At 36.8% G+C, this 27,028-nt stretch overlaps 1 protein-coding gene across 1 annotated transcript; it reads left to right on the top strand.

Annotated features, from left to right (window-relative positions):
* The first annotated feature begins 6,440 nt into the window (after positions 1-6,440).
* asphd2 (aspartate beta-hydroxylase domain containing 2) lies at positions 6,441-18,317 on the top strand. The gene is made up of 4 exons (XM_056463351.1): positions 6,441-6,667; positions 7,379-8,608; positions 10,584-10,697; positions 17,100-18,317. Exons 2-4 carry the CDS (start codon positions 7,714-7,716, stop codon positions 17,207-17,209), a joined length of 1,119 nt encoding a protein of 372 aa, XP_056319326.1. The 5' UTR covers positions 6,441-6,667; positions 7,379-7,713; the 3' UTR covers positions 17,210-18,317.
* Positions 18,318-27,028: the final 8,711 nt, after the last annotated feature.

The following is a 27,028-nucleotide window of genomic DNA, read 5'->3' as shown; positions in this document are numbered from 1 at the left end:
TAGTAAGGGGAATTGTGCAGCACAAACACTGAGTGGGGTTTTCACCTTGGAGCAAAAAACCATGGGTTATTGTTTGTCCAATACGACATCTGGTAAAAACCACTTGATCAAATCTAGTCTTAATTCTGTGTGAGATTTCAGGTTGGATTTCATGTCATTTATTATTTTCTAACGCATCCCATTCCTCTTGCCACTTGTTTAAAATGTAAACACTGATAAAAGGTCTCATCTCTGATGGAGGAATTTGACATTTGTTCACCACTTACTTTAAAGCGTCTTTAGCAGCTGCATCAGCTTGCTCATTTCCTGAAAGCCCGACATGTCCTGGAACCCAGCAAAAAATGATGTGAGAAAACTGATTTTGTAGTTGGTGAACTTTAGTTAAAATATTATCAATTAAAGGTTGATCATTCTTTGAAGATTCCATAACTTGGGGTCTGTAAAAATGATAGATTTCTTGTGTTGGGTATTTTCTACATACTCTAATGCTAAAAGTAAGCACTGGCTTCAGCTGTGAATATGGAGCATTCTTTAGGCAGACTGATTCCATAATCAGAATCAGTTTTATTGCCAAGTGTGCTTCACACACACAAGGAATTTGTTTTGGCTACAGACGCTTCCAGTGTACATAAGTGACAAGTGACAACACAAAATAAAAATGAGAAAAAAAAAAAAAGATAAACATTAAACAGATGCGGTTAGTCAAGAAACCTGGATGTTGAGTTGTATGTACAGATTGTTATAAATATACAGGTTGTAAGTGTACAAGTGCGAATGTAGAAGGTATTGCATTGTACATTGATATAAGGTGCTGTGTACAAGTGCGTATGATAAAGTATTGCACATATTTATTGCACAGTAGGGGAATATTTAACTGTTCATAAGGTAGACAGCCCGAGGAAAGAAACTTCTCCTGTGTCTGGCTGTTTTTGTGCTTGGTGCTCTGAAGCGCCGACCAGATGGTAACAGTTCAAACAGGTAGTGTGCTGGGTGTGAGGCGTCCATAATGTTGTTGCCTAGTCACCATTGCTGCTGCTACGCCATTTTCCACCTTTGAACCATCTGTAAAAAATAGGTGAGTGCTGAGAATATTGGCTTCTAATATCCAAATATTGTCGTCTGTATTGTCTGTATATGAGTTGTGTTGGAATATCATGCCAATTCCATGCGTGTTCAATAAGAAAAGGTCTGGAGAGGGTTTTCTTCAATGCCAAAAATATTAGTAATTTATTAGATACAAATGAATAATTCCATGACAGAGCTCTGGGTTACATTACCCCAATGCAATACAAGAATTACATTCCAGAGGTTCGCAACTAACATACATTTCCTGACTCTAGAATATATACACAACTGATATTAACAGGTGGAGTTTTGGTGTAACGTCACTTATCAGTCATTCTGCAGTCCTTTGGCTCTTGTACCCCAGGCACACTTCTTCTTTCTGCAACCCTTCTCTGCATAACAGAACTGAACAATTACGTGCATCTTCAATATATTTCACAACTTCTACAAACATCATGACAACTTGTGGCATGTCTAGACTTCAGTCTGGAACAAAGACCCCCAAGAGGCCCCCAGAGGAAGTGTGTCTGGTCAACTTGTGGTATCATACAATAGAAAAAGACTGATTAATCTGTTGTTAGTCTAAACATTTCTCTAATAAAATATAAAGACACTAAAATAATACAAATAAATTCCTTTTTCCCGCTCCTTTCTTCTAATGTCCTGAATCCATATTTATTATGGGCTTCTTTAGATTCCAATGAGGCGGGGACAATCAAATAATAAAGCGCAAACAATTTTCTCACAACACTTGGAAAAACAACAGAACACAACGGGAATATTTCAAGGGGACCCAAAAATGTGACGGACGCTGCTGTGCCATGACTATTGCTCAGTAAAGTTGTAGGTGATCTTTGAAAGGTTTTTTTGAAAAGATTTTTTGTTTGTTTATTTATTTTAACATCCTGATTCCCGTGTCTTTTCTTGTTTATCAGCCTAAATAACCATAACCTAATTTCCATATAATTCTGATAATTAGCAAAAATTGTCTGTCAACAAATGTAGATTTGTACAACTGTGCACCCCCTGTTCACGCAGATCCATCATTTGCACGTGCACACGAGAGAGTGACCGCGATAAAAACAAATGCTGAATCAAAATTTTCCAAACTCCTGAATCAATATTGGAGTTACTTTTGCACAGTGGAGGAAGGACGACACCATGGCTGAAGTATTTCTTTTAGACAGGTAATGTTATATTTTAAGGAGATGTTGTATGTTTTATGTTCACGCAAAGCTTATGTAGGTTGTGTTGTTTTACAAATGGGTTATGTGCACGGAAGTGTTGTTCAGCCACTGAAATATTCTGCCTCAAGATTGATGTGACTACATAATTGATGTGACTACATAAGGGACCTTTTACAGCATCAATAATGTAGATTTTTAGTATAGTTTAACAACAAAACATAAGTAAATAGCGCTATTCTGCCTAGCCTTCTTTACTGAGCTGAAGTTGGTTTTATATTTTACATCGGTTCATTTTTAAACAATGACAACCTGTGACGCGCTCCCTATATTGTTTACCATGCTACTCTGAATATTCGGTCTGAATAAGACATAAGTACGGCTTAGGAATAAGTGTAATTCCTGCACGCCGCCAACCAACCACTAAGCATACAATTAGTTGAGACCAGCAATCCTTGCATGCATGAAATATTGCACATTATGAGTTTTGCTTGCTACACAACTGAAAACGTGCAGATATAATACAGGGTTTCATTCAGAATTGTACTATAATTTTTTTTAACTGGTGAATGACATGATCTAGTGGATTGTTTACTGTCATCTTTACGGTGCGCATTCGTAATTTCAGGAGGTGTTGCTTTTTGGATGGCAGGGATAGCATTTTGGCACATCACCTACTTCACCTTTAATAAGACGAGGTGTAATTTACTGAACTATGCTTGACGCAGGATACTTGAGATAGAGAAAACAGCAGTTTTATAACAAAGGGTCCATGAAATGCAAATAAATGTTTACTGCATTTTAAAGGGATGATATGATAATACTAAATATATTCATTTTTGTCATGCGAGACAGTGAAAATGCAACCTTGCAACAACCCATACATATATTAACTCTGTTTATTAAAATAATGTTTAGGTACTCATTTAGGACATTTTTGTCAGACAATTCAAATATATTATAACATTAGATATTTTCTTTCATTAGCTAAATTGATGAAGGTCTATTTTTACTTTCATGACTTGAATTACAGATATAAACATGAGACTGTGAGACTCGTTTTCTGTTTAGAAATCCTGAGGGCTGGTTAAAGGGGAGGTCCTTCGATCACTACATTTGAAGACTCGCTCACGAACACAGAACACACCAGGAAACTGTTTACCTCGTCTGTCACCTCCAAGGCAAGTTTCATTTGTCATTGCCAGTCGTTTTTAGTTTGCAACAGTCACTGTGTTATTCTAGAGTAACGAAATTATGTGCCTACACACCTGCAATCTGAAAGAAGCTCATGTGCTGGCTACTTTTGCAGGCTCAAAAATGTAAAGCAGATATCCGCGTTACTGCAGTCTGCTGAGCTGATAGTGAAACTAATTGTCGACGACTATTATAGTATATAGAGAGAAGTAACTATAGTATCAAAGCAAAGTTGAAATTTACTAACCACCCTCAAAAAGCGGTACATTTGTTGCAATTCCGCCGTGGGGATTCTCGTGCTGAACGTTCGCCAGTATGAGGTCAGAGGAAGTAGTCTACGTGGTGCTCATTGCTCCATGGGTATTGTAGTCCGATGTGTAGTCCAAAGTGTTACTTTTAAACAAACATCAATGAGTTTATTACAAAATAACATGAACTTTATGTTTTGACCATTTATTTGTTTTAGGAGCCTGAAAATGCTTTAAAACAGTGTTCAAAATATGACTTTTTTGAAAACAATTATTATTGTTTTATTATTTCTTATTATATTATCATTAATGCCTCTGTGTAAACTACAAAAATGCTAATTTGTGCATGCACAGCTAGGTAGGAAAGAGCGGGGACAAAAGTAACATGGGACGTAAGTATAAGCAGTTTTCAAAGCCCTGACAACATTTGCTTTCCAGGCTATAACAGCACTTTCAGCATGCAACCATTGATGGAGCTGCCAAATATCAGCTGATTTCGGGACCGTGTCCTGCAGATAGGTCCGAATTTCAGTTTTTAAGTGCAGAACCCAAATTATTGTTGTGGTTCTTTTTAATGTGTCACACTAATGATCAATCGACAGGTTATTTAGTGCAATAAGATCCTTGAGTTTGAAATGTCTTGAGCTTTTCAGTTTAAAAGTAAATCATTTATAAATGGCAAGAGTTCCTGTGGCAACGAAAGTAACACTGTTGTTCATGGCCCACTGCTAATAGACAAACATTATTTTTGAGACCTTATTTCTTCCACATTAGTGTTCAGTATTTTGACTCATCTGTTTTATAATTCAATTCCATTCATCTTTATTTCTATAAAGCTTTTACAATGTAGATTGTGTCAAAGCAGCTTAACATAGAAGATTATAGTAAATTGAAACTGTGTCAGTTCAGTTTTTAGAGTTTAAGTTCAGTTTAGTTCAGTTCAGTGTGGTTTAATATTCACTGGTGAGAGTCCAAACACTTAAGATTAATGCATAGTCATGCATATGTATAAGATTAATGCATATTGCCAATAAAGAATATTCAAAAATTATAGAAAAGTGCCACATTTTGCATTTCTGCATTGCTTTTGTAACATTTGATGGAAGTGAAATTCAAAATAAAAACACAGTTTAATATTATTTTTGCAAAAATAAGGGACAAAATATGTTTGCAGTGAACATAACAAGGTCACAGTCTGATATGTTTAAAATAAACAAGATTAAGCCAGTAAATCTGGCAAATATTGTTACTTTTGACCCACCCCTGAGTTACTTTCATCACTGCTGATGTGGTCGAAATAACAATGTGCAACTTTTGTTTAAAGTGAAGTTATATTGGAGTTGTTCTACATTGATACAAAATAACCCCTGATTTTGATAGAGCACTCTTGTGAGTTAGTGACCACAGCAAAAATATATTTCTGCTAAAATCTTTATTGTTTAAAATTAGGTTTTTATGAATAATGTTACTTTCATCCCTGCTGTCCCCCTACTTTACAACAAAAACGCATTAAATTTTTTAACACATCACTGTTGTGTAAATTTATCGCTGTCTTGTTTAAAGTTAATATGAAAGAGAATGGGTTTTGGTAGGTTTAGACTTGTTTTCCTGTCATACAGCACTCTGTTTTGAATCTTTAGGTTTGAAGCTTTAATAACAATAATACCCTTTTAGCACAAAAAAAAGATTCAATAAAATAAAAACACCATTTGTAAACGATGTTAACTTCACAGATTCTTATTTGTAACGTATCCTTTATTTATTTATTTGTTTGTTTATTTATTTATTTATTTATTTATTTATTTATTTATTTATTTATTTATTTATTTATCATGCTATATTTTATTTATTTATTTATTTATTCATCATGCTATATTTTATTTATTTACTTATTTATTTATTCATCATGCTATATTTTATTTATTTATTTATCATGCTATATTTTATTTATTTATTTATTCATTCATCATGCTATATTTTATTTATTTATTTATTTGTTTATTTATTCATCATGCTATATTTTATTTATTTATTTGTTTATTTATTCATCATGCTATATTTTATTTATTTATTTATTCATCATGCTATATTTTATTTATTTATTTATTTATTTATCATGCTTTATTTTATTTATTTATTTATTCATCATGCTATATTTTATTTATTTATTTATTTATTTATTCATCATGCTACATTTTATTTATTTATTTATTTATTCATCATGCTATATTTTATTTATTTATTTATTTATTCATCATGCTACATTTTATTTATTTATTCATCATGCTACATTTTATTTATTTATTTATTTATTCATCATGCTATATTTTATTTATTTATTTATCATGATATATTTTATTTATTTATTTATTTATCTATTTATTCATCATGCAATATTTTATTTATCTATTTATTTATTCATCATGCTATATTTTATTTATTTATTTATTTGTTTATTTATTCATCATGCTATATTTTATTTATTTATTTATTGTGAAAGCATACAGAAGATCGAATCCCCATTGAATCCCTCTGCTATACCTGCATGCATAATAAGTAAGCTCTGTGGCTCGACTAAAAAAAGTATTAATATCAATTATTATTAGGCCTAATAATAATACTATTAATTGTTGATAGTTTCGTTACAAGTAGCAGTTTTGATATTAACCCGATAACTAATCATGTGTCATGGTTTGAGCAAGCAATCAGTCAGTTATGCGTCTTGGTTATATAAACGCCCAGATTTCAATGATGAGACGCAGAACGTCTGTCATGTTGTTTTCTGCCCGGTTGCGTTCGGCATTATGGACGTCGCCTGACAGCGCTTTACGGACAGAAGGGCAGGACTAGAAACTGCAATGAAACACATCGACAGGGAGGTGTCTGAGAGGCAAGTGTAGAGGCAGGAGAGCCTGCAAACGCCGGGCGGAACAGTCGCTGCAAATCCGACAGACCAGAAGTGCCGCGAAGCTCTCGGTAAATATGCTATTGAATGAGCGTCATTTGCGCATTGATTCGTTATTTCTTGCATGTTAGATTTATTTATTTAAATTGTTATGTTAAAGGGTTTTCATTTTCTTTGTTCTTATATTATTGCTCGCATTCCCCTGCTGTTACTCCCTCTCTCAATCTGTCTGTTGACAGCCGCCGCGTTATAACGCGTGTGATATACCCTACGTTTGTTTTATCAAGCATCTCTACTATCCTGTCAGGGCGCATTCCATCTGAAGGATCCTAATGCAACAGCGATGCAACAATTCCCTGTTGTCTTTGTGTCGGCCAATTAGGCTCAAATGTGTTCCTGCAGGTTTATGTTGAGTTGCCTGAATGCTTTTAATGCAGGAATATGGCTTGGAATTCTCTCATGACTCATGGTTTTTAGAAAAGTGCAGTGCGGAGGTGTTGCAAAGACTGAATTTCAGATGCCATTCCTGTCTTTGTGCTGCGGTCTCTATCAGGATGCTGGTCGGTCTGTGAGTGAAGGTGGGGAGGGGGTTGGTGAAGTAGCCGGAATGTGTGTGGGTGGGTGGTATATAGAAATGATCATGTGGTCAACCCGGGCCATCAAGGCAGGTGTGATGCAGTTTGGCTTGACGGCAGTGTCTATGCACAGATACTCTCTGCTGCACTTTATCACAAAATGTCCTTTTATATCTGTTTTTTTCTCTCTCTCTTTCTTTCTCCCAGGTGCCCTCAGGCTCACTGTGTCTCTGTTGGTTGGGATCAGGAGGCGAGGAGCAGCTGAAGCATTTCTCAGCGGCACACTGTCAACATTTCCAAAAGCACTGAAACCAAAGCAGCAGTCACGTGATTTAAACACGAATTAAACCGATTGCATAAAAAGCTTCTTGATGAAGCAGGAAAATGAAGCAAGAACACGAAGCGAAGGCGGTGTTGCTGGGCTGAAATAGCAAATCAAGCTCTTCAATGCGCAACCAATTAGAGCACCCTCGATCAAATCTACATGTCTGTCTGAGCGTGTGTATCTGAGCTAGCGCGTGAATCTATGTTCGTATGTAGGGATGGAGTGGTCTTTAGAGCGGATGAGGGAATGGGTGGCAGGTGGCATGCAGTCGGTGCGAGAGTGTGAGTCCAGCGCTCTAGGCACTGCTCTTTGTCTAGCCCTTCTGTTTATCTGGTACTGCTATCGTGTGGGATGTGAACACACCAGCCCATCTCTCCGTGGTGGTTTTAGCCCTGAACCGCGTGTTGGCGCTTTACCTGGTGGCGTTCTGGCCTCAGAGCTCTCCTCCCGTGGAGGCTCCTCCAAACTCCGGCAGATCAGTGGGGTTGGAGGAGGTGGAGTCAGCGATGAAGAACTCAATGGGTTTGCCTACTGCCAGTCATCAGAGTGCTTCCGGTGCACCAAACCCGGTGAAGGCCTGAACCAGCGGCTCTACCACAGCCTGCAGGAGTATGCCAAGCGCTACACCTGGGCTGGCATGGGCCGCGTGCACAAGGGCGTACGCGAACAAGGCCGTTATTTACTCTGCAGCCGTCCGTCCATCCAGAAACCTGAGGTTTTCTTCTTGCCAGACCTTCCCTCAGCTCCTTTCTTCTCACGGGAAGCGCAGAAGCATGACGTGGAGCTCCTGGAGAGAAGTTTCCCTGCACTTCTGGCTGAGTTTGAAGGTGTCTACCGGCTGCCATCCAGTCGGACCGGCTCTTCGCTTCCACCTGGCTGGAAGGTCAACAGTACGCCCCGTGGCCAGTGGTGGACCTTCTATCTGGTAAACCAGGGTACTCCAATGGTGCTGAATGCCAGGAGGTGTCCACGTACATGGAGGGTTCTTGGGCAGCTCCGTACTTTTATTGCCAATAATGTGTTTGGAAATGCCTGCTTCTCAGTGCTAATTCCAGGATCCACCATCACTGAACACTACGGCCCCACTAATGTACGCCTGCGCTGCCACCTTGGTAAGAGGTTAATGGATTGAAATATACAAACACTACCAGTCAGAAGTTTGGGCTCATCTATTCGTCGTTAATCTTGCGTGTTTTTGGGAAAAGCCAAATAAATATATTGCGTGGGTCAAAGTTAGTATTTTTTTATTTTATGCCAAAAATCAATAGGGTATTAAGTAAAGATCATCTTACATGGAGACATTTTGTTAGGTAAATCAATCTAAGCACAGTTCAGTAATATGCATAGCTATAAAGGAATTTGGACAACTTTAAAGGTGATTTTCCAACCGATTCAAATGTTATCACTTGATTGAATGAGCATTATTAGTGGTTATCAGCTGATAGATATGGACCAGTAGGGGCCTTCTGCACATACTGGTATGCTCAGAAGGCTGTTATCATCCCTCCACATGGTTAATCAGCTATTGATCACATACAGCTGCGGCTGACGAGAATGATTAACGAGAATGATTTATAATTCATTCATTCATTCATTTTCTTTTCGGCTTAGTCCCTTTATTAATCAGGGGTCGCCACAGAGGAATGAACCACCAACCTATCCAGCACATCTTTTACGCAGCGGATGCCCTTCCAGCTGCAACCTATCTCTGGGAAACATTCATACACACTCATTCACACACATACACTACGGACAGTTTAGCCTACCGAATTCACCTGTACCGCATGTCTTTGGACTGTGGGGGAAACCGGAGCACCCGGAAGAAACCCACGCGAACGCAGGGAGAACATGCAAACTCCACACAGAAACGCCAACTGACCCAGCCGAGGCTCAAATTAGCGACCTTCTTGCTGTGAGGCGACAGCACTACCTACTGCGCCACTGCGTTGCCCAGAATTATTTATATTATTTATTAAATTTCCCATTAATTCTATTTTATTAACGTCTACCCCTACCCCAACCATCACAGTAATGTAAACACAGATCTGGATCTTTAGTCTTCTCTATTATTATAGCTGATTAACCAAATGGATGGATAATAAAAGCCTTCTGAGCCTACCAGTTTACACAGAAGACTCCTACTGGCCCATATAACCACTGATAAGCCCATTCAATCGAGTGATAACATTCGAAGCGGGTGTGATTTTCTCAATATTTAGATTTTTTGAACTATCAGATTATAGATATTGTATCAAGTTTGTATGGAGTTGTATCAAATAGCCATTTTTAGACCAAACATGTCAATGGAAAGCTTATTTTTTTTCAGCTTTCAGATGATGTATGAATCTAAATGTCCAAAAATAAACACTTATGACTGGTTTTGTGATCAAGGATCACATTTGTCATCATATTTTAGAAGAACTCAAATAGGATGCATATAATATAGATTTCTAGTCATGAAAATCCTCTAGAAATGTTTTTTTTTACATCAAAAATGGAAGATATTTCAAGCAGAAAATCAGCATATCAAGTGACACTGAAGACTGGAGTATGGCTGCAGAACAATTCTGTTTGCCATCTTATTAATATTGCATTTTAAAATGTATTAAAATAGAGAAGAGCTGTAATCATATTTCATAACATTAGAATAATTATTACTGCATGTTCAAGTAAATAGGCAAATAAAAAACTGCATTAATGAAAGATTTTTTAAACTTAAACCCAATTTTTTGTGTATTAACAAATCAATAAATATTTCAGGTTATTTTAAACATTACATAAGTAATTTATATTTATACTGGACACATTTTGAATACTGTAACTTTAGTATAAATAAATAAATAAACAAATAAATAAACAAACAAATAAATAAATAAATAAATAAGTTAACAAGGAAACTAATGTAGAGACAATTTTTATTTTCTATAAGACAGATTTTCAGGCGCAAACGTTTGCATCAAATTTTCCCAAACATCTGACAGGTATTGTGCGTTTTATACCACTGTGATGCAGTCTCTGAGTCCGTTTAAGGTATAGTCATTGTGTGTGTGTGTGTGTGTGTGTGTGTGTGTGTGTGTGTGTGTGCAGGACTGAAGGTGCCCTCTGGTTGTGAGCTGGTAGTCGGTGGAGAGCCGCAGTGCTGGTCTGAGGGAAGCTGCCTGCTGTTCGATGACTCTTTTCTTCACACTGCATTTCATGATGGTGAGAAAGACAAACAATGCATTGCATAAATGTAGTAGATAGCAGCGCACGGACCTTTAATACAAAATAAAGAGTGCAGTGGTGGTCAGCCGATATGAATTTTTAATGCAGAAGAAAAAAACATTCAGTGCTGCTGACATCTTAGGCAGCCGTCTGTCTGATACAATCCCTATCAAACTATATATGATCTTACATTATCTAGTTTAAACATATAAAGGTTTGTTTTATACATTTTTTTATTTGAAAAACCAAATACATTTGAAAAATAAAGGTTTATAGTATTTTTAAAAGGAATTTCTTGATTCTGTACTGTCTAGTAATTTACTGTACAGTACCTGACAAGTCTTGTTGCCTATCCAAGTTTCAGGAACAACAACTAATAACTTGACTTCTAGTTGATCATTTGGTATCAGAAGTGGCTTATATGAAAGGAAAAGGCCTCTAGAATACATTTATTTTAGCAAAATAAAACATAATCATGCCTTGATTTTTAATGATTAAATTAGGACAGTAAAGTCTGACTTTGCTAAGACAAAAGTTATGTCATTTCACAGAAATAATGTACAGTATGGAATACAAAGTCACGTTGCAGTGGAAAAAGAATTAATATTGTGTATGTCTTCCATGAACTTGGAGGACTGCATCCATACATCTCTGCAATGACTCAAATCACTTATTAAAGTCGTCTGGAATGGCAAAGAAAGCGTTCTCGCAGGACTCCCAGAGTTCATCAAGATTCTTTGGATTCATATTCAATGTCTCCTCCTTCATCTTATGCCCAGACATGCTCAATAATGTTGAAATCTGGTGATTGGGCTGGCCAATCCTAGAGCACCTTGACCTTCTTTGCTTTCAGGAACTTTAATGTGGAGACAGAAGTATGAGAAGGAAAGAATGATGTAGTGACGAGTGTTTCTCAACCTGTAGTTTTTCTGTCGCAGATCCATCGTTTGAACCACGTTAGTTATAACGTAAAACACCCATAAACAGGGGGCTCTAAACGGGGTGGAGTAACAACTTCTTTAGAGAAGAACCCCATCATGTCTTTGTGCAAATTATATTGTTTTACACGCACACACATAAAAATAAAAAATCCAACATTAGTTTTGCTTAAAACATGCACTCGTTTTCCATATTAATTGAAATATATGTAAATGGAAGATATAGGGCCTTGTTTTCTTTACAAATATTATTGAGAATATTGCATATCCATAAAACCACTTACAAAAGCTAACACGTATTCTAATATCATATATAAATCATATAAATAAATAAATAATGAGGCTATTTATTAAGGAAATTAAAAAAATCCTACTTTAATAATAATAATAATAATGATGATGATTATTATTATTATTAAGTGGGATATTGTTTATTTATATAGAATTTTTTTGAAAAGTTAACTTTTACAATTTGACACATGCAAACCATTGCAGAAATTTTCTAACCAACAGGCCCATGTCATATACTGTACAGATCCTTAATAAATAACCCACTATAAATTAAAAGCAGAAACGTATGCTATGTTTTTTTTTCCCCAAGCTTTGGAGACATAACATAAATTCCGCTTTTAAATAGTTCACCTATAGCTTTCGTCATGAGGCTGTGTTCAAAATGACATCAGTGTTTTCAAAGTGCACTGCGAAGGGAGCACAAATGTAAACTTGAAGATCGCTAAAACTGAACTGTTCACTGAATTGAACTAATTTACTTTGAAAGCAAATTACACCTAAGAGAGACGACTTTAATGCTTTTTTATGTTTAATCATTCCATGTGTAAATGTTAAAAGGCTTAGGGGGGATAAGTGGGAATAGAACACAACCAGGAACTATGTTTCTAACTACAGCTCCAGAGGTGTGGTTGCAAGTGCACAAGTTTGCAACGTAGTTTGTGAATGTTTGTTGGAGCGATGGTTTTGGGAAGTGGCAAATCAACTAACTATGTTTGTAACGACACAACTTGCGACCTTAGTTGGCTAACGATGTTTTTGGGAAACGCACCCCAGATTAGTAGATAAAATGGCAATAAAATGTACTATTTAAATACATAATGAATAATAGTTAAATACAAAATGACAGGAATAACTGCAAAAAGATGGACTTTTTTAGAAAAACAACCCCTTGCATATGCCTGCAGCAAAAATAAAGCAAAACTTATCAAAGGCAATAATTAAAAAGTGTATATATATATATATATGTGTGTGTGTGTGTATGTATGTATGTATGTATGTAATGTCATAATGAATTAGGTTTGGATGAACAGACTTGCAACAGAATGATAGAAACCTCTCTGATTTGATAGATTACCCTGATAGATAAACGATATACCTCTCTGATAGGACAATAGGTCTGGCTTTAAACTTGTATGAGGGTATGTAAACGATGACAACTTACATGTGGCGTGGGGGAAAAAGCCTTTAAAGTGATAGTTCATTACAAAAAGAAATTATGTCATCATTTACATACATTTATTATAATTTATTATCATTATTTACACGCATTTACATTATTTACTACAATAAGGTTTTGCTGTTAATTTGCTTACCCTCAGGCCAGACTTATTCAGTTTAACATGAAAGATTTTAGCTAAAACTGTGGTCTTCAGTGAATCAATGAATCCCAGTAGCAGCAATAGGAAAGTTAAAAACCAAAAACAGGTAACCCGTGACTCCTGACAATACATTGAGGTTTTATAAAGCAAAACAAGTTCTACAGTTTTAGCTAAAATCCTCTGTAAGTCTTGAATGGACCTGAAAGAGATTGATGTTTATATGTGAATAAGAGTAAATTAACATCAAATTAAAATGTTTGGGTGACCACCAAATTCCCTGTAAAAGCAGGATGAATGAAAAGAGAAGTTCATATTGCTAATATAGCCTTTTGTGGCCAATGCTTGGCAGTGGCTTCAAGGCCTTTCCCTGATCCCATCGTCTTCTTTCTCTCAAACTACTCATTCTGTCATATACTGTACTCTAGCTGACAAAAGTCTTGTTGTCGATCCCAGTTGTAAGAGCAACAAATAATAACTTGACTTCTAGTTGATCATTTGGAAAAGTGGCCGAAGGTAGATTTTTCAGATGAATCATCTGTTGAACTGCATCCCAATCATCACAAATACTGCAGAAGACCTATTGGAACCCGTATGGACCCAAGATTCTCAGAGAAATCAGTCAAGTTTGGTGAAGGAAAATCATGATTTGGGGTTACATTCAAGAAGGGGGCATGCGAGAGATCTGCAGAGTGGATGGCAACATCAACAGCCTGAGGTATCAAGACATTTGTGCTGCCCATTACACAGGACAACCACAGGGGAGGGTAAATTCTTCAGCAGGATAGCGCTCCTTCTCATACTTCAGCCTCCACATCAAAGCAAAGAAGGTCAAGGTGATCCAGGATTGGCCAGCCTGGTCACCAGAAATGAACACTATTGAACATGTCTGGGGTAAAATGAAGGAGGAGGCATTGAAGATGAATCCGAAAAATCTTGATGAACTCTGGGAGTCCTGCAAGAACGCTTTCTTTGCCATTCCAGATGACTTATTAATAAAGTTATTTGAGTCATTGCAGAGATGTATGGATGCAGTCCTCCAAGCTCATGGGAGTCAGACACAATATTAATCATTTTTCACTGCACTTTATATTTCATACTGAACATAATTTCTGTTAAGTTACAAGACATTTGTCTTAACAAAGTCAGATCTTACTGTCCTAATTAAATATCAAGGCATGGTCATCTTTTATTTTGGTAAAATAAACGTAATCTAGAGGCCTTTGATTTTCATATGAGCCACTTCTGATACCAAATGATCAACTAGAAGTCAAGTTTTATTTGTTGTTCCTAAAACTTGGATTGGCTTTTGTCAGGTAGTGTATACTGTCCTACCATAAATAAGGCAAAAATAAAAATGCCACTTGACTTTTTCATGACCAAAATAACACATTTAATCTCAAAGAGTTCATTCAGATGACAGACCGATGTTAGAACACAGCATATTACCAGAACTAAGCAATAAAAACCCAAATTTTAAAAAACTAAAATTGCTTCACCCTGAATTTAAATCCAAAGTAACTGCATTCCAGTCAGGAATACTATAATCCACTCCCCTAAATCAAATTTGCTTAACTGTTTCTTTGGCGAGGCTATTTCAGAGCAAGACTTGAAAATGACCACTATATCACTGTAGAGACTAATGTCAAATGTTTCAAAGCCTTGACAAATTAGCTTTGATTGTTTCAGTATTTCACTGTATTTCAAGTCTCTCACTGCCCACCCCTACCACATCATGGCCTGGCATACCTAATACAGCGTTTTCAGCACATTTAGCGCATAGGTTTAAATGCGGATTGTTTGAAAAATGTTGTTGTGGCGTGAAATTTTTTTTGGCTGCATCATTGTCATGAAAAAGTTGCCTAATTCCTACAGCCATGACAATTAGGCAATGATTAATCTAACCTGATTTTTTGGCAGGTGCTTATTTATTAATTTTTATAGGGTATTTTTTGGTATCTTCTTGTTATGCGTGACGTCAAGCGAAGCGGATTCCGGGTTCAAGCGCTCAATAAAACTGTATTGGAAGACTCATCAAATGGTAATGATAAACGTTTACAAAGTGATGTAATACTGTTGTGTACACCATGATTTTATAAGAAATCCCCTTTAATGTGTGATATGACTAAAAAGTGGTCATAAACGAATATATACTCCATTCAAATGAGTAGCGGCTTGGACCCAGAAATTTCATACGTCACGACTTAACAAGTGGATATAATTCATAAAATTAATCCGTTAATTTGTTTAAAGGAAACTTGTATAATTAATGGAGTTTAGTCCACCCAAACAATCCCTACAATTAACCAATTAATACTATTAACCAATTAGCCCAACGTCGTGGAGCATTTTGTTTGAAAAATGAAAATCAGATTGACGTCATAACCCAACGTCAGGCTGACGTCAATGTCCAACGTCGGACAGACATTTCATTTTGGTTACTTTCCAACACAACCTAAAAACAACAAAATATGAATGTTTATTGATGTTACAGCTTGACGTTGTGTGAACGTTCGCAGTATGATGTCTATTAGACGTTCGATTTTGGATGCCAAACCAGACAAATAAATGTCAGTGTTTGACGTCAATATGATGTTGGTTTAAGATGTTGGCTCGACCAACACAACCTAAAATCAACAAAATATCAGCGTTGTGAGAGTCTAAGGCCGCATTTACACTGCACTGTTCAAGTAACTCAATTCCGATTTTTTTTTCTTCCATGTGGCACAGATCGGATATGGATTCCGATTTACTCAAATCAGATTCAGGCCTTGTTCATGTGTGGAAATTTATCCGATATGAATCGGACCTGTGCCCTCGTGTCTGCAGTGTAAGCAGGTAGATCGGATTTTCACCTGTCAATGCGAGTCACACGTCAAAAAAAACATAGCGAATGTCGTCAAGTCAGAACAGACTTCAGCAGAGTCCCAAACCTTAAATCTCATACATGAGGACTTAAACAGATTTTTTATTGTCATAAAGCACAGGTATTTAAACATGTTGATGAGAGCGAGAGATTAGGGGTTGGGGGGTTATGATGTGGTCACATGTTGATTGGTCAGTATTGATTGGTTGAATGTCTCAGTATTTGGGCTTTGGTCACATGGTTAAGAAAGCGACAAATAGTTGGTAAACTTTGCCCTGTCTCTTTTCCTTCTCTGCGCTTTCCTGCTCTGCTTCTCTCCTGTTCTGGAGTGTATCTCCTCTGGCTCTATTGCTCTTAGGCTGTCTTTGAGGCCTACTTACTCTCTTTGTCTCTCCCTCCCTTGTCTCTCTCTTTCAGGTCACTTTATTTGTACATTTAAGCTGGGTATAATTATAATCATATGTTTTTATCATTTCATATTTTATCATTATCACTAATTCAGTTGTAACCATAGGAAGTTATTGTCATGAAATCATCTCATTTTTAAGTATTTGTGAATTACTTTTGATTTAACATCAACGCTTAATTGCTCCATATTGTAATACAATACAATCACGTAATAACAACGCTCTCCCACATTTTTAGCTATTAATACTGCCCTTATTTCCGTTTTCGGTATAAGATTGCAGAAGAATGGTTTGTCTAGAAATGTACAGTTTTTACCATCATCCTGGTAACTTTTTAGTCACTCGGCAGAACTACAGTTCAAACCGCTGTGGTTAAAACCCATTCTTACATTGTCATTATTGGACGTCAAAATAACATTGTCCTTAGATGCTGCTGACTTAAATCTAACCTAATATAAATGTCTTAAAACACTGTGTGTCTGCTGGGCAATGGCAGCTTCGAAACAAAACACAAGCAACTATGCATGGAATCTTGTAAGAAATTGTAATTTACATCACAGATTCTTTCAATGTGTGCTCAGGTTCTGCAGAAGACGGCCCGAGAGCGGTATTTATGGTGGACCTGTGGCATCCAAACGTGGCCGCAGCTGAAAGACAGGCTCTGGACTACATCTTCACCCCCGGCCGCTGAAGAGGAGCAGCAAGAAGCAAAGGGTCAAAGATTTCCATTGTATCAACAGAACGAATCGAGTGCAAAGGGAAAGACAAGAGTTTGGAGAGAACGTCGCTCTCTTCCTGTAGTACAGTATACGTACCTTTACTCTCACTTTCCCTCCTGGCACTGCTTCAGTAGAGACTTTGATGTACCTTCACTATTGTACATTATCAGTGTTTACAGACCTCCTCGAGTCTTAACCATAGCAAAAACCTGCTGTTGAACTGTGCTTGAGACGAAGCCCTCGCGTAGATTTTACAATTTAGCCGCAGGGTCACATTATAATCAGTGTCATTACACCTGACAGTCAATCGCACATGGAAATGCACTTTGTTTTTGTTTTTTTGCCACGTCTGGTCTCTAAAACCAGGTGGGATTGTATAGGAAGCACAGTAGATTGTTTGGTCTGTACATTTTTACCGAGGTTAGGCTTACGGAAGCTAAGCTAAACAGTCGTAAAACTGGCACATGCTGCAGAGACAAGAGATTTGACATTTGCTGTAAAGCTACGTGGATATATGGCAGAGATGTTATGCGAAGTGAACTGAACCAGCTTTTGTGTAAACTGACCTCCATTAAACGCACTATAGTGGCACGTATTTTGCTGCCACAAAGAGTCAGGGTCGGATGGAAAGTATATGAGCACATCAAATCAGCCTGCTTTCCACTTTACTCTTTCCTAACCTTGATTTCTTTTTTCGAATTGAATCGAAACGCGTTATCAATCGCTTTGTAACTGAAACTAAAGAGAGACACGACGCTTACTGTTTTTGGAAAAAAACAACAACAATGTTATGGCTGTTAATGTGTGCTATTGGTTCAACTTTTGTGCTTTGTCGTGCTGCTTGTTAGCAGAGCTTTCGTGGTTGTCGCATCGATATTGGTACATTCCTTTTGTAAGACGACAGGCCGTTTTGAGACAAGTTTCGTGAGAAGTGACATTTTATATCGTTGTGAAACTTTTTGGAGTTGCCGATCAATTTTATGACAGCGTTCCTACTTCCATGTTTTCCGAATTGTGTGCCATGGACTCACTTTGCAATGGATGAGTGATTCTGTCGATTTAATAAAGAATTCAATTTAATATTGCTTTTCTTTGTGGTCGTGCTTGTATTTAAATGTGCTTAAAAGTAGCGCGAGTCGACGGGGTGTTTTGTATGGATGCAAATGAACGGCGGGTGCATATAAAAACGAGATCTGTATCAGTTTTCTACTGAGGGTTGGTGACGTGACCTTGCATTTTCACTTTCTCAAACACAACAAAAAAATGTATATAATTGGTATTGTCATCATTTAAAATGCAGGAACTGGTTATATATTTCTTTGACCTCCATTGACCTCTTGTTCTAAAAACTTATCGTTCAATTAATTTTCCTTCGGCTAGGTTTATACTTCTGCATCGAGTGATTGGCGTGACCAACGGCGCATGCAATGCACTTACTTCTGCACGCTGTTTATGTTCCTCTGCAATAACACTTCTGAAACACTAGCTGGCAGTAGGTGTTTATGTTCCTCTGTGCCGAGTTTCTTCGCTGGTGTTTTGTTTTTTCTAAACGCTACCTTAATGTACAAGTAGGTCAAATTCGCTCATTTTGAGGGGGGAATCGGCGGACGTGCAACAACTTTAATCATAAGGTAAACACAAATCAACAGTTTCCATCTAGATCTCCTTCTTGAGGCTCCACACTTGTAAACACTCGCTTTATTAGGCTTGCGCGGCTCTCACCTCCGCCCACACTCGTCAGTGCTACCAAGCCGACCAATCACAGAGCTAGTATGGAAAGCCAAATGAGTCAAATTGCACCTATTACCAAACACATGTCATCCTCATAACACCGGTATTTTCGCCATTTAAGACTTTTCGTCTTAAAAACGGATTAAAAATACTGACGTTTTAAGGATGACACGTGTTTCGTAATAGGTGCAATTTGACCCATTTGGCTTTACATAACCATGTGCAGGCTGCGCTGGAGCATTGACACAGAAGTATAGATCAGCCTTTAGTCTTTTATTTATCAGGGTTGCCACAGCAGACTGAACCACTAACTATTCTTAAAAAGAAAATGGTAAAATTATTAATAAATACCCCAAGCTTAAAGGTGCAGTAGGTGATCTGCCACAATGCTAACCGGTTAGCATAAATATCTGAAACACTGTTCCTCCCCTGCCGTCAAAAGCCACACCTCCTAAAACTCGAGCGCACGCCAGCAGAACCCTCTCTCATGTGTTGTGCTTAAGCTACTAGTGCTTGGCCGGCGGCGTGCAGGAATTACACTTATTACTAAGCCATACTTACATGCTAATTCTGACCGAATATTCAGAGAAGCATGGTAAACAATATAGGGAGCGTGTCACAGATTGTCATTGTACAAAAGTGAACCAATGTGATGTGACTGTAAAACCAACTTCACCTCAGTAAAGCAGGCTAGGCGGAATAGTGCTATTTACTTATGTTTTGTTGTTTAAATAAATATAATTTACATTATCGATGCTGTAAAGGTACCTTATGAAACTGAAAATAGTCACATCAATCTATCGCCGGAAGATTTCATTGGCTGAACAACACTTCTGTGCATATAACCCATTTGTAACATCTACATCAGATCAGTTTTGTGTGAAGCTAAAATAGTTTTAAATCATAACATTACATGTCTAAAAGAAATACTTCAGCCATGGTGTCGTCCTTCCTCCAGCGTGCAAAATTAACTCCAACATTGACTCAGGATTTTTTAAAAGGTTTTGATTCAGCATTTGTTTTTACCTCTCTCTCTCTCTCTCTCTCTCTCTCTCTCTCGCACATGAACACGCAGCACTTGTATGCACAAACAGTGGATCTGCATATAAACGGGTGTGCAGTAGTTCAAATCTGCATTCGACAGACAGTTTGGGCTACTTATCAGAGTTATGCGAAATGTTGACTGGACACTATTTAATTGGACGAACATTTTTAGTCTAATGCCTTACCCAGAATATAAAAACACATATAAATACACTTAGATCATTTACTTTAACCATTAATATTAGAATATGAATTTCTGAAGACAATCACCTACTGCAACTTTTTGCCAATTTTACAGTTGGCAATCATTTTAGTCATACATATATTGCTAAAAACATAGGAACTTGCTACATTCGGTCACTAAAAAACATTTTAAATATGGCAATTCCACTGAAAACTTTAATTAGTGAAGGAACCCATTCAAGATCAAGTAATTGAAGCATTCTGTGCAGCCCATAACAAGCATATGTTAGGTTTGTGTCTCAGAATTGTTCACATATTTCACTTTTTTGGAAGTAGACTGCAAAAAAAATAGTTTTTTCTTATCTCTAGTCCAAATATCTAAAAATTCTTAAATCAAGAAGAATTTTCTAGACAACCAAAACATATTGTCTTGTTTTCAGAAAGAATGTGCCAAAATTAAGTGAGGTTTTCTTTAAAACAAGCAAAATCTGCCAATGGGGTAAGCAAAATAATCTTATGTCAAAAGGGAAAAACAAGATTATTTGCTTACCCCATTGGCAGATTATTTTGCTTGTTTTAAGGAAAAACTCACTTAATATTGGTAAATTATTTCTCAAAACAAGACAATAAGTTTTGCTTGTCTAGAAAATGCTTCTTGATATAAGAATTTTTAGATATTTGGATTAGAAAGAAGACAAAAAATCTAAGTAAGAAAACCATTTTTTGCAGTGCACTATAAAACTATTGCATTATGTTGCCCTTTGGTGTGATACCCCAATTTATTGAAAAAATCCGACATGTAATGAAGAAAAAAATATTATTCATAATTTCATATAAAAGAAACAGCATTATATGAAGATCAGTTTTCAGTAATCAAGTTAAATCACTTACGCTATTTGCAAATTATTAAGAATTTAGTTTTGTTATGTTTTTTTCAACACAATCTCACGGCAATTCGTAACTTTTTTTTTTTTGTGGCTAATTCGTACGATCTAATTCGTACAATTTAGTACGATTTGCTCATCCTCCAATGACGGTTGGGTTTAGGGGTGGGGTTAGGTGCCACGCCTCCTTTTTAAAATCGTACCATTTCGTACGACTGAACTCGTACGAATTCGTAGGAATTAGCCACTAAACTGTCAAAACGTAAAATACTTACGTTTTCTCGTGAGATCAGGCTGTTTTTTTTTACATATTTAAGGTACAGTTTAGTAAAAAACGATGAAGGTATTGATAAAGTTATTATATTTTCTCAAACATCAAACATCAAACTACATATATATAACAATTTATTCCTCAAAATATTGTGTTTTACAAAAAAGAAAAGGCTTTTTACTGCCTATTTTCCAACTACCCATATATCTGCAGTTTGGACACATTTTAAAGCAACATGCTGGATGTTTGGAGGATTTTTTAGTATATGGGGGTGGTAGATGGATGGGTAGTGCTGCAAACGGCAGCCATTATCAGACTGCAGCACTGGAGATTTACATAACTAACCTCTTTTGCTAGCACAGAGGGGAGAGAGAGATAAATACCAAATGAATGAAAGCGTAGATAAAAGGCAGATGCAATCCACATGCGGTTGTCCAAATAGTGTTTTGCAGAGGTTGCAGATTCAGCGCTCATAATACTGCATAAAATCATGATATGGTATTAAAAAGGGCATTAATGCCAGTGTAAAAGCTTGCGTAACATGAGTTTCTTATGTAATAATGATGTTAATAATGTCACATTATTCTTATGAATGGTGTGATCATTGAAATGTGACCCTGGACCACAAAGCCAGTATGGGTATGTTTGTGAAAATCGCTAAAGATTAATAAAAAAAAATCAATATTAGATAAAGCTCATGTTCCATGGAGATATTTTGTAAACATCCTACTATCAATATATCAAAACCCAAATTTAAATGCAGATTTTAGTTGCTGTTTTTTGAAGACTCAGATTACAGATCTTCAAGCTGTTGTATTTCAGTCAAATATTGTCTTATTTTAACAGTTATAAAATGCTATTAAAATGCTGGATTTCACACAATTCCTTCATGCTGTGCCAACACAAATCCATAAACATAGCTTAGGGTTTTTAAAATTTAAGTGCTTTGAACATAAAACAATTAAGTTTTATTTTTGCCTTCAGAACTGCTTTCGTGGCATAGGTTCAACAAGGTACTGGAAATATTCCTCAGAAATTTTGCTCCATATTGACATGATAGCATCACACGTCCATGATGCGAATCTCCCATTCCACCAAATCCCAAAGGTGCTCTATTGGATTGAGATCTGGTGACTGTGGAGGCCATTTGAGCACAGTGAACTCAATGTCATGTTCAAAAAACCAGTTTGAGATGATTCGCGCTTTATGACATGGCGCGTTATCCTGCTGAAAGTGGACATGGTATAGCAACAATACTCAGGTAGGCTGTGGCATTGACATGGTGCTCAATTGGTACTAATAGGCCCAAAGTGTGCCAAGAAAATATACCCCACACCATTACACCACCACCACCAGCCTGAACCGTTGATACACGGCAGGAAGGATACATGCTTTCATGTTGTTGATGTCAAATTCTGAACCTACCAAATCGAGACTCATCAGACCAGCCAACATTTTTTCAATCATCTATTGTGCAATTTTGAAGAGCATGTGTCAATTGTAGCCTCAGTTTTCTGTTCTTAGCTGACAGGAGTGGCACCCGGTGTGGTCTTCTGCTGCTGTAGCCCATCCGCCTCAAGGTTAGATGTTTTCAGAGATGCTCTTCTGCATACCTCGATTGTAACGAGTGGTTATTTGAGTTAGTGTTGTCTTTCTATCAGCTTGAACCAGTCTGGCCATTCTCCTCTGACCTCTGTCATCAACAAGGCATTTGCGCCCACAGAACTGCTGCTCAATGGATGTTTTCTTTTTTCGGACCATTCTCTGTAGTCCCTAGAGATGGTTGTGCATGAAAATCCCAGTAGATCATCATTTTCTGAAATATTCAGACCAGCCCGTCTGGCATCAACAACCATGCCACGTTCAAAGTCACTTAAATCACCTTTCTTCTTCATTTCGATGCTCGGTTTGAACTGCAGCAGATCGTCTTGACCATGTCTACATGCCTAGTTGAGTTGCTGCCATGTGATTGGCTGGTTAGAAATTTGCCTTAACAAACAGTTGGACAGGTGTACTTAATAAAGTATCCGGTGAGTGTATATAGGCAATTCACACAGAACAGGTTTTACTATGGAAATATTGAAACAAACGTGAGCTCACATTTTTAAGCAGCATTAAATCTAAAAATGACAAATTCGGATGCAAAGGCCTCTGAAAGAGCGGTCTAAAATTTTCTTCTAAAATGATACATTTTTTTGTCATGCCCTTTTGTTTATGTTCAGTTCTTTCACATTAATGGCAATAAAAAGAATCCATTAATCACAATAAAAGTAAAATAACTGAACCTACACACAAGAGCTTGAGACAATTTACTAGAAAATGTCTGAACTCTTCAAATGCAGAGCACAATTACAAGCAGATTCAATGTGAAGCGTCTATTCTAAGTTTTCTATTTGTTGTTTTTTTCCTTCAGTTGACAGTACACAGAAAATTGTGCACTGTGGTTCTGTCCAATCAGAGGATATTAAGCATCTTTAATAATTTAAGCCAATTTGATAAAACTAAAGATAGTTCTGACCCTTGTTGGTGATTGGTCATTAGAGAGCTGCAATCGTGATGTCAAATCCCAGAAGAGCAATTTGCTAATCGTCACTTATTTATGGGTGTGTCTGATTTACATTGTAGAGCAAATATAATCGAGTTATGTTTGCCATAGACCTTAATTTATTCATAAAAGAAGAAAACCAATGAGAATATTGAGGAAGCAATGTCTAAATTTGCTGACTTTGTATGAAATTATGATTACAAACTTATCATATTCCGTGTTTTCATTATTTGTCTAAAAATAATAAAATGTAACAATAATTTGCTTGTAGAGGATTTAGACATTTCAGTCAAAGAACATGTTAAGCAATATTACAGTAATATGGCCTCTCCAACTCAGAAACTCAGGTATCAGGTATCTTGAGGTATGTATTCACAATGTATAATTGATATCTCCATGTCATATCCCAAAAGAAATGATAACAGTAAAAAGAAAACAGTAGTCTATTTAATAAGTATAGTGGTGTAATTAGTACTATCTAGTTAGGGGTGAGTAGGCCCTCATGGAATCTGTGCACGCAGATTTTTAGCCCATCCTGGATCTCAATATATTGTTTATTTATTTTGTTTTTAATTTAATTTCAGTAATATAATTGTCAAATATGAAAATATTCAGTTGATTTATTTACAATACAGTTTGTAAAGTAATATTTTTGGCCTTTTAGTAGATATTATGCCATATTATGAGAGATTTATTTAGCCATATTATGAGAGACTTGCTTTGTTTACCAAATAAGTAGATCTGATTGGATTTACATTGTAAACATTAACTAGTTTTTTATATATATATGTAACCCACCAGTCCTACTGCACCCAACCCGCTCTGAGCTAGGATCATACCGGTAATTTTTTGTATGGGAGTCAATTGCTCCAACAAGGAGGCTATAGATCATGGCCTCTAGCGACCGTCACTAGAGCACCTTTTGAGGTCAGAGGAGTGAGGTTTACCTGCACAGCACTTTGCTAGCTGGACTCCGTTACACTCGCCCCCCCCCCCCCCCCCCCCCCCCCACCAAAACCTCACTCCCATCCTGGACGGGCCTTCTTGTGTAACCCACCGATCCTACTGCAACCAACCTGCGCTGAGCTGGGATCGAACCAGTGATTCTTTGTATGGGAGTCGGTTGTTCTAACAAGGAGGCTAAAGACCATGGCTTCTAGCATCTGTCGCTAAAGCACCTTTTGAGGTCAGAGGAGTGAGGTTTACCTGCACATCACTAGCTGGCCTCCATTACATTTAATATATTACGTTTTTAGTTATGATACTTCCAAACTCATTCCGCATAAATCAACAGAGTTTTTACAAAAAATTGCAGAAATACCAACAATTTTTCACAGATTCTGTCTGGCCCTAGCGATGAGCCAATCTGAAAAGTTAAAGTATAAATTGAATAACAATGCTAATATTACCAAATCATGAATTAAATATTAAAACAGCTTGCCATATTACTATCAATGTCTGTTTAGGCACAAGTACCTGTGTATTATAGAAAAGTATTAGCATCTACAGAATTGTAAATAGGCTTACTTGAGATGACACTTTTTTTAAGTAGGATAGAAATCAGTATCTAAATAAATAATTAGCCTAGTTGCATACAAATCAAATACTGCTACATTTCACATTAATCATTAACCTGGCTCAATACTTTATTAAAAATACAGTGAATGAGAACAGTTTCAGTACATTTTTAGGTCCATCAGATAAAGCATGTTTTTCTTTGCCGCCATTTTACAATCTTGACAAATGAATACTTGGGAAACAGGTCGGTTCACCCAAAAATGAAAGTATACTCACTATTTAGTCTCGAGTGGTTTCAAACCATTATGAGTTTTTTCTGCAAACGATTTCTTTTTAATTAAGCCTTGTAGGAAAAACAAGAACTGTGGAAGTCAGTCTTTGTGTTTGTGTTCAACCGAAAGAGTATCAAGCAGGTTTGGAACAATTAAAACGTGAGTAAATCATGAGAGAATTTTCTTTTCTTTTTTTTTTTCTTCTTTTTTTTTTTTTTTTTGCTTGAACTAACCCTTTAAATCTATTCAGCTTGCTACGTATTCCCGCATTTAAGCACACACAGTACTTCACAACCTATTGCGATGTAACATCATGGACGCAGGGGGGTGCTGCACAGTCATTTGTCGGTGGAAGTGAGGCTGTCTGTTCATATGGTTAATAACCAGTCTGTATGAATGTTTCCACTCATCTTCTAAAGGTGAAGGTTAAGATTTTAATTGGACGAGCAAAGGCATATATCAGCACAAAAGGCCACGTTTTAGTAATAGCAGAGAGTCTGAGAGAGGAAACTGTGACAGCTGTTGGAGGTTTGCAATACAGTGGAGCGACATTCTGAAGCAGACAGACACTGCAGGGCACATTCACCCAACAATACACACTCTCTCTCTCTCTCTCTCTCTCTCTCTCTCTCTCTCTCTCTCTCTCTCTCTCTCTCTCTCTCTCTCTCTCTCTCACACACACACACACATACACAAATGTTAGGGTTTCATGCTTTATTCCCCTAAATGAAACCCCTATAGAAAACATTCTGAAGTTTTACATTTTGAAAATACTTTATTCTGTATGATTTATTAGCCAACTTCCTTACAGGAGCCAAAAAATAGCCCCATAAGCCCAACATTTAGGCTACTGTTGTTCCTATTCTTATGGGGACATTGGGTTTTTATGTTTTAGGAAGACTTCCCATTAATTTAAGGATTTTTATACTGTACAGTGCCCATTTTGACATCTTATCCCTAAAGTAAACTCTAAAAACTGCAGTTTTACAATTTCTAAATACTCTATTCTGTATGATTTATACTTCAATTTCCTTATGGGAGCCAAAACATAACCCCATAAGGCCAACAATTAAGCTACTGTTCTTATGGGGACATTGAGTTTTTATGTTTTAGGAAGACTTCCCATTAATTACGAATCTTTATAATGTGCAGAGTGTATTTTTGTCATCTTATCTAAATTCAACTCAGAAAACTGCAGTTTTAGGTTTTCAAAATACTTTGTTTTGTATGATTTATACTTCAATTTCCTTATGGGATCCAAAGCATAGTCCTATAAGGCCAACAATTAGGCTACTGTTGTCACCGTTCTTATGGGGACATTGAGCTTTTATGTTTTAGGAAAA

Source organism: Danio aesculapii, chromosome 8, assembly GCF_903798145.1.
Source record: "Danio aesculapii chromosome 8, fDanAes4.1, whole genome shotgun sequence".
Taxonomy (NCBI): Eukaryota; Metazoa; Chordata; class Actinopteri; order Cypriniformes; family Danionidae; genus Danio; species Danio aesculapii.
Note: the sequence above shows the minus strand (reverse complement) of the source record. Positions and strands in the feature narration are given on the sequence as shown.